General features: G+C 48.4%; 1 protein-coding gene across 1 annotated transcript in view; it reads right to left on the minus strand.

Annotated features, from left to right (window-relative positions):
• Positions 1-8,393, minus strand: part of LOC104496726 (voltage-dependent calcium channel subunit alpha-2/delta-4-like) — a 29,431-nt gene extending 21,038 nt beyond the window's left edge. The window contains exons 1-5 of the mRNA XM_010139886.1: positions 8,344-8,393; positions 7,507-7,620; positions 6,818-6,879; positions 4,495-4,556; positions 372-434 (exon numbers count right to left, since the gene is read on the minus strand). Coding sequence (XP_010138188.1) covers positions 372-434; positions 4,495-4,556; positions 6,818-6,879; positions 7,507-7,620; positions 8,344-8,393 — 351 coding nt within the window. The remainder of the gene's footprint in view (positions 1-371; positions 435-4,494; positions 4,557-6,817; positions 6,880-7,506; positions 7,621-8,343) is intronic.
• Positions 8,394-8,599: the final 206 nt, after the last annotated feature.

The following is an 8,599-nucleotide window of genomic DNA, read 5'->3' on the forward strand; positions in this document are numbered from 1 at the left end:
CTGCTCGCCGCCCCTCCCCTCCCTTCCCTTCCCTTCCCTTCCCTTCCCTTCCCTTCCCTTCCCTCATCAGGGCACGCCTGCCTTCTGGGACTGTCTCAGATCAGCATCTGCGCCAAGGGAAAGCAGTCTAATTTCCTCACGTCTGATGAAAAGATATTTTGACTAGTTCCTTCCTTATCACTGCAAACTCCTTCCTCACCTAAGATGTGCTGTCACTCTGCTGGAAGGCTTCCCCCTCACCACACAGCTGAATTTCATGACACTGCAGCTACTCTTATCACACAATTGAACTTCATTTGTTTTAACCAGCTCTGGTGGGCTATTTAGGAATGAGCCAAGCACACTCTTCTCCTCCTTTTATGCTCTCTTACCTCTGCAGGTCTTTTGGAAATGAGTATAAAGCCGTTGTTATCAATGAGGAAGCAATTTAGAATCTGCAGAGATGAAAGAGAAGCACATTAAAGACAGCTTTTTCCATGGTTGTCTGGTATGTACTGCTGTGTGCAGGATGGAGTGCTGTGGGCTTGTGCTTATGGCAACAGCCTTGGCATTTCCATGCCTAGTCCCACGACTCAGCTACCACGGGTTTTACACAACTGACTTTTCCCTCTCTGCCTCCATTTTAAGGTATTTAGTTTGTGAGCTGTCTGTGACAGAGATTGTCTCTTGCCAGGCTGTGTGCAGGCCTCGCAGGCTGTGAGCCACAATTAAGAAGACAAAGCATCCTGCAGGAAGCGACAGGATATTTGGAGAGCACTTCTCTTTAATAAAATGGTATCTAATGCTTTCCGTTTTCAGATTTCAGAGTTTTATAACCACTCATGAAATAACACTTTCCTCACCACTGAATATCTGTGCCAGTCTTATTTTTATTTTGCAGGGAAGAAAATGGAGGCATAGAGTTTAGATGAAAACCTTTAGGTCTCACAGCGAAGAAATTGGATGCAGAGGAAATCCTACATGAACACAGAGGAGCTCCTGTCCCAGTTATGCCTGAGACTGAGGTTGAAGCAGTGGCATAAATGCAAAGAGAGGTGTCCAGCACACATGTCATGACGACAGCCACTGCCTTTGGAAGACCTGGGATGCCAGTGAGACAGCCTTAGAGGAGATGGACTCTCCTTAGTCACTGGCTGGAATTCCCATGCCCCTGCCCGATCTCAGCTGACATCTCACAGCTGAGGGGAAGACCTAAAGTGCAGGTTTGCTCAGCAGCATGAGATCCTGCTCCAGCTGTGCAACCTCTTGTGAGGAGAAGACAGGCAATACTTTTCTTTGGGGGGAGACAGGGATCTCCACAGAAGAGGTAGTCAATCACAGTCACCACAAGTACAGAGAAGAAATCTGGGCAACTTACGTCATCCTGACAGCTTAGCGGACAGGCACCTTCCAAGGCACTGCACTGGAAAGGAAAAGCAGAGAGTTAACCATGGCATGGTTTCATCTTACAGCCCGCCCCTTCGGACTGCTGAGCTAAAGGTCACCATTCTAGCAACCCATAAAGCTCTGCAATTTAGCTAGCATTTCCACCAAGACAAGCTCTACAGCATGCACAGGTAAGACCCTCCAAGTTGGTCACTCGGTGCATACTCCCCACCTCTCTGAGCAAGGTCCCCTTAGCTGAGGGCTCTGATCCTACACCTGCCACCCTGACATGCTTGTAGCAGTACTGATGCATTTCAAGCAGAGCAGCATCAAGGACTCTGGTTGCAAAAGCAAAAGTTATTGTGCACTGGTGAGAAACCAGCACGCATTTCAGCATCTGCTAGTATTTGAGCTAAACACATGGCATGGTATTTTAGATCAGGCTTCTTCTCAGGCAGGGATTTTTTGGGTTGTTTTTGCTGTTGGTTTCTTTATTCTCCAGTCAGCTAATGATAAAATAGGATGTGAATGGTGCTTGTGTAGCCCAAGGCACCATCCATTTGTTTCATTTAAGATTTCTGTGTACCGAACTTGACATGTGTTTCACAACACTGAACTGGGTGGGGACATGAGAGATTAAGTGGTGAGTAACAAAGGTACTTATTGATTTCATAATTGTACTGAGTTTGCTGTGGCTGCATGTGTCTGTCTCTTCGTGTTATTTTTTAATGCTATTTTCTCTAGCAGCAGAGGGAAGAAAGCTGACATGGTGTTGCCATTTCTGTACACGGGGTCCCCTTCCTGCCAGAGGTTTTCTGGGGTCAGGGAAGGACAGTGACGTATTGCATAGCCTGTCTGCTCTCAGCCAGCTGCCCTTTATTTCCGCAGAACCCTATATATAAATCCCAGCTCCCTTTCTGGATGATTCTCAGTAACAAAAGGTGAATTTGCCATTTCAAATCACAAGACCATTACTTTCAGTTAGAATTTGTTTCTCCTCTTGAGTTTTACAGAACAAAACTCATAGTTTCAGGTTTTAGTCCCTCTGCTCAACTTCAGAGGAGGCTTGGGGATGCCTGAGTTTTGTTTCAAGCCCAAGGCTTTGCAATATGGCATTCTCATGTTCTGACTCCAACTGGCTATTTGAGGCTCTAGTCTAGGGATGATGGATTAAAAGTATTCCTTTACCCGCAGTTGCAACCATCATCTCACCCCTGCCTCACCACTAAAACAGCATTGGGTTGTTTTGTCTCCCTGGACGTACGCATAGAGGTGGATCTGTACTTCATCTCTGGTGAGTTTTCTTTCTTTGGTCAGCAGAAAAATATGGCCACAAGAAAGCACTATTATGGCCTTGGGGGATAACAAACACAGAGCCCAGAGCTCATAAATCAGCTCAGAAAGCCAGGTGAACCAGAGTGGTTTCCTACAGGAAGGGCTTGTCTCTCACAGCATCTTCCTCAGCAGTGTGAGGATCGAGTCTCACTCCTGCTGCCCTTCCAGACCTGGAGAAGCTCCAGTAGTGCTCGTTGCTGGGCTGGCCATGCAGCAGGGGGACCACGGTGAGGAGTCCGGTCCGGTCTGAGAGCACCGGCAGCTTGGAGGAAGCCCCTTCGGGGGCGGGGCAGAGCTGAACCTGAGCTCCCTGAGTGCTCTGAGACCACACCTAGTGCTCTACGGGCACAGTTCCTTCCTCAGAGACCAGCCTACCTCACAGCATCCTCCTGCTGTGGGTCAGGTCTCTGAAATGCTGCGACCCAGAGCACTTTCAGCTTTGCCAAAGACACTTCATTACAGTGGAGACAAAGGCAGCCTGTGACAGGCTTGGACCATCTCCAATGATTACAGACAAGGGACAGTGCCTATAATACACCGGCACACAAACGACACAGTTACGAAGCTGAGCTCCAGCGAGGCGCGTCAGGATGCCTCCCCATCCCCAGCTTTTGTTTACTTACATCACTATCATTGGGCTGGGAGACGAGAGGCACAGCGTGGACATCCAGAGCGGCACAGCATGCAGTTAAGCAGGAGAGAGTGAGAAAACAAAATCTGTTAGTTGTTCCTCTGTGAAATTGTGGTCATGTCCTGGGAAGACATACACAGGCTTTTTTAATACCAGCACCTACCAGGGCCACGGCCTGCAAGCACCTGGCACACAGGCCTCCTTTCAGCTTCTTTAATAAGCCTTTGTGGTTTCACTGACAGTCCACGTGAGCTTGTTTGTGTGAGAACAGCCTGAGTATGGTCCTCAGGAGATTTTTTAAAATTAAGCTCTCTACTGATGCTTCAGGATGTGCTCACATGCTTTGCAAAAGGCTTTTTGGCTCAGGTTAGCTTTACACAATCTCCCACCTGCCAGGATGCTCCTGCCACCGTGGCCAGCTCTGGGCTTTTCCCCACATTTTCCCCAAGTGTGCTCGTGAGCAGCGAGCAGCCTCCTACCCTCCTATCTTCTCTGTCATCCCCGTCTGATGACAGTTCCCTCTCCTGACAGCAGAGAGCCGCTTCTGCTGTGTGCTGCTTTGGTCCTGTCAGTCTCACCCCTCCAGTACGTCTCCCTGAAAGCAAAGCCTATGAGGAAAGCCCCTGGGTGGTAAGGGGCCCTGCCTCGTAGGCTCAGGGGGCTGTTTTAATTATTCCACTTCTCTCAGTTCAGCAAGAGTGTCCAAAATTAGAACAACATGGAAAGCTTATCCCAGGAGCAAATAATTTTTATTTTGGCAAGCTGGTAGCATTTTGTTACTATTATCAAGATGATAGGAGAGGTCAGTAGATTTTCTTCCATGTGCTCAAAATTGCAGATTTCCATGAGGTTTCTGAAAGGCTGAATGAGCACAAACATATTTCCACAATTAAATGTGTCATATGCAGCAGAGCTAATGCCAGACCAGGATGCTGACACTGTCAACATGGCATTTGAGGAACAGACTCACAGCTCACATGGCATTAGTGCCATCAAAAGATTATAGAAATGTGTGACTTCAAACTAATCTACTTCATAAATCTTTTAATATGAATTTCACAAAATTCCTCATCAAAATGCCATCCTATGTGATGTAACACAGCATTGACCTAGCTGACGAAGAGCATTAAATTGTCTCTCTGAACAATTGCTGATGCTCCTACCTGTTGCATGGCCATCCAAAACTTGCGTTGGAGCAACTCCAGCTTAATTTGCACACCCACCGCTATGGGAAACAAAAACGAGCGAGGACAAAGAAACGAATGTGCAAGAGAGAGAAAGACAAACACAAGTTAGGAAAGGAGGGGTAAATATTTGCCCGAAGTGATGGGATGGAAATCGCAATTGCAACCTGCTTCCAAGTGTGAATGGTAAGCATTGGGGGATCAGCGCTGAGTCAGACTGCCAGGTGAGAGTCAGAGGTGTAACAAGGTAGAGGGGGCACTGAGTATACTGAGGTACTGACACCTCCCTCCCACTAAACACTAAGGAGCTGCAACCAAATTAACAAAAAACAAACAAAACCTTCCCAGGAGAGTAAGTGCGTGAGCTTTCATCTTTGTCTTTTGCAGATTTGCCTCGCCAGAGCGGATGTTTCTGATCACCCCAGCCTCAGCTCCTGCACCACACAACATCAATCAGAAATAAAGTAGGCCAGTGTGAGGAAGGGATTAGTTCAAAATTCCACCTGTCTCAAGGGGAGACCACAGCAATTTAGATCGCTCCTAAGCCACTACAAAAGCACAAAAATATGAATGCTACTTGTTGGAAAAGTGTTGATTAGAAGCAGTGCTTCGTTACCGAGTCCCAGGCTACTGCACGCTCCACTAAGCAAAAGCATGTGTTTCTTAATGAAGTGCGTCCTAATTTCTTAGCTTAATTTCTCTTCTATTCCCAGCATCATGTTCCTGAGGTAAGGCATAGGAGGAGAAACAGTGCAGGGTCTCCCCGACAGAATAACCTAGCTGTCCCCAGGTAGGTTGCCTACAAGCACACATAATAACCAGCGCAGTCGTGCGCAGCCTGTCATGGTGACAGGGAACAACAGGGCTGTGTGTCAACTAGTTGAATCCAAGAGCTCTGCAGGAATTACAGCCTCAAGCAGGACCTTGAAATAGAATATAAAGTGCAACTGAGGGAGAAAGGGAAGAGAGGGAGACTTTGAGCCTTCTTTCACAACCACCAATATCGGGCAGATGAAGCATTGCTGTTTTTACAGATTTCCTCTGAATTAGCAGGAGCTTCAAAGTGGGGAACAGATCCTTTAAATCTGCATCACACCATGTGGATGCTTTTAAGTTAACAGGATGATCTGATGCTCTAATTCAAATGGGTATGAATTAAAACTGGAGTACGCAATGGTATATTTTTCTTGCAGCATGTACAGAGACCCTGACACCTGGCATCAGGCCTGCCTTTTATACCAGCGTCCTTGTCACATTCCCACTGCTGGTATCTCTTACAAAATTCCATTCACAGACATGTTTCTTAGCCAGCTCTCCCTGATGTAGGCTGAATCTGACTGCCTTCACAGGGCGGAAAGGAATGATTTCATAGAGCTGCCTTTCCTAAGCCTCACAAAGCACAAACCAGACAAGACAAAGAATGCAGACAAAGAATGCTGAGTCCAGTCTGGGTCAAGATTCATCAGCTTCAGCATGGCTATTGTGGCATGGTTTGGCTTGGAGCCCTGGCTGACAAATCGGCAGTCCATGACAGAAGGCAAGTGGTGCTGTTGCTGCTGAGTCCGATGAGGCCCACGCACCTGATTTGGTATGAGGCTTCAAATAAGTTAATTGTTATTCCTTAAAACCATTTCCCTTATCACAGCAGATCACATCAATGGGACTGAGCATTACCCAGGACACAGAGTTTTTATGAGACTTGGAGCTGATACCTACATAACTAACCTTGCAATGCAGAGACTTACTCAGTGGCTCGCATTTTCACCAGCACAGACATCTAGCCTCAAATAGTTCTTCAAAGGGTTGTGAATCCTCGCCTCTGCTCATGCATAGCATGAGAAGGTGTGAGTAGCATGTCTGAACATGGACAGAGTTGCCTGCAACACGACGAAGGAGATGGTACCTGGGGGCTCACACCTGCGGCCGGTGGCAGGGACAGTTTCCCAGCTCTCTTCTTCCTCTTTCCGTATCCTCACAGTCACATCTAAGCTATCTGTGCCATCTGTCATCAACCCTTTTCCTTTGAATGCAATCTTTGCAGCCCTAACTTCTCTGTAGCACTCTGCACTAGCCCTTTCTTTCCTTCCCAGCAGTCCAGCACACATTTCTAGCTAATCCCTATGGAGCTGTGGTGAACACCACTCTCCTTCTTACACCACGGCATGGTCTGAAGAGGTCACTGAAAGCAAAGCTGGGGGCTATACTGCCTTGCAGCAAGGTTTGTCTGTCTGGGTGGACACCATCACAAGGGACATACTAGAGAGACTGCCCCACATTCCTGCCTGGCATCACCACTCCTCACCAGTCGGGGTGGATTGGCAGTTCCTGGCAAGAACTGTGAGAAACTCCAGGCATTCAGGTGACCTGAGGAAGACATCGGAACTGAGGAGAAACAGGCCACAATCACCCTCCCAGTGTTAGTAACAGTATCCCGGGTGTCTTCAGGCTGTTAGTGAGACTGGGGAGAAAGGAAGAAATCAATGATTCAGTCTGAGGTAAGGATGGTGCTACAGATCAGGTGAGAGGGGGGAAACCAGACTAAACTCCTCTCTGCTTGTTCCTAAGTATAACTGGTTGTTAATGAGCCTTTTTGCTCTGGTGGCAAAGAGTATGCTGCAGGAGCGGGAAGAGCCGAGGTCCGTGAAACGATGAGTGGCCCTGGTGTGCAGCGCAGCAACAACCACAGAGTCCTTAGAGAGACCTTGGAGAGTTTTATTCCTATTAATGTGCAAACAACCTGTGCAACTGCAGCACCCCGGCAATGACATAAAACAGGACAAGTAATGCTGCACACCTTGCATAGTTAGACATTGCTTCACCATATTGACAAGCTACCCAGACCTATGCGTGACTTCCCACCAGCAGGCACCCTGCCTGCCTGCAAACCCAAGCAGCTGGCTTTCTCTGAGTTGCACACTGCCGTTCACCGTGGAGAAAAGAGCCTTCCCCTCCACCTGTTCATCCCTCATTTGAGCACATCTGCCTCATTACCTCATCCTCTGCTTGTCTCTCTGTCTGTCTGCCTTCCCTGGCTTCTCTCTTTGATTATCCATATGCTGTTCCCATAAGGAGCTTTCCCCAAGGAACCCCCAATTCTTGGGCCCGCTGCAAGACAAAAGGGCATAACAAAGAGTAGCAAAATTACATCCTGTAGAGTGCTTATCAAGATTTACCTTGCCATTCACAACGTGTTTTAATGGCAGCCTGCCCAATGGTTAAATAAAAGCCATGATTCAGATGGAAGAAGGTGCCAGAGCAGCAGAGGAGCTCTGCCCATACTGTCCATTCCCCATTCCCCGTATCTGAAATATTCCTATTTTCCCTCTTGAGCCAGCAGCGGAGTAGCTCCACTCGAAGGAAGTCCCCTAAAAATTTTCCTTAAAAAAATAACTTCCAGGCAAATTAAAAAGAACAAAAAGCCCAATCCAAGGGTAGCATGCTTATGATACTGGACCTGATAGAAAAGGCAGTTCAAGTGGCTCAACAAAAGAGTAATTCCTGAAAACGTGAGATATCGAGGTCCTCAACAAGCTGGGGGAAGGAAAATGAAGGGTCTAATTTTTTTTTTTGGGGTGGTGTGAGGGGTGGGGGTGGCGTAGACTGCAGGAGCCTGCCAGAGAGCACAGAGGGAAGCCTGACAGGGCTGGATTCGGGTGCTTACCCAGGGCTTAGCCCTTCTCCTCCTCGTGCCTTTCTCTCTGCATTCATTGTCATCAGCCATCACAGGCAGGGGAGAGATGGAGGGAGGGGAGGAGGTGTTCGACTCGGTGCCTCCTCTCATAACCTGTGCCTGACCAATCTGCCTCCTGAGGGGCTGTGGGGCGCTACCCCCGCTCCGGCATCTTCTCACCCCTCCTCGAGCCCCTCAGCTCCGGCATCGGGAGAGGGATGGCGGCAAGAGGGGGAGGAGGGAGAGAGAGGGACTGACAGCAACTGCCCTTTCTCCAGGATGGGTTGAGAGGAATGAAAACCTCCCGAGCTCCTTCCTCTGGGTGTTTCGGAGCAGATCCTGCCTGCCTGGCAGGGTGACTCGCCTGCACTCTCCGTGCGCGCTCCTGTGCGTGTGCTGCTGCCATCGCAGATG

This window comes from Buceros rhinoceros, unplaced genomic scaffold (genome assembly GCF_000710305.1).
Source record: "Buceros rhinoceros silvestris isolate BGI_N320 unplaced genomic scaffold, ASM71030v1 scaffold21377, whole genome shotgun sequence".
In the NCBI taxonomy this organism is placed as follows: Eukaryota; Metazoa; Chordata; class Aves; order Bucerotiformes; family Bucerotidae; genus Buceros; species Buceros rhinoceros.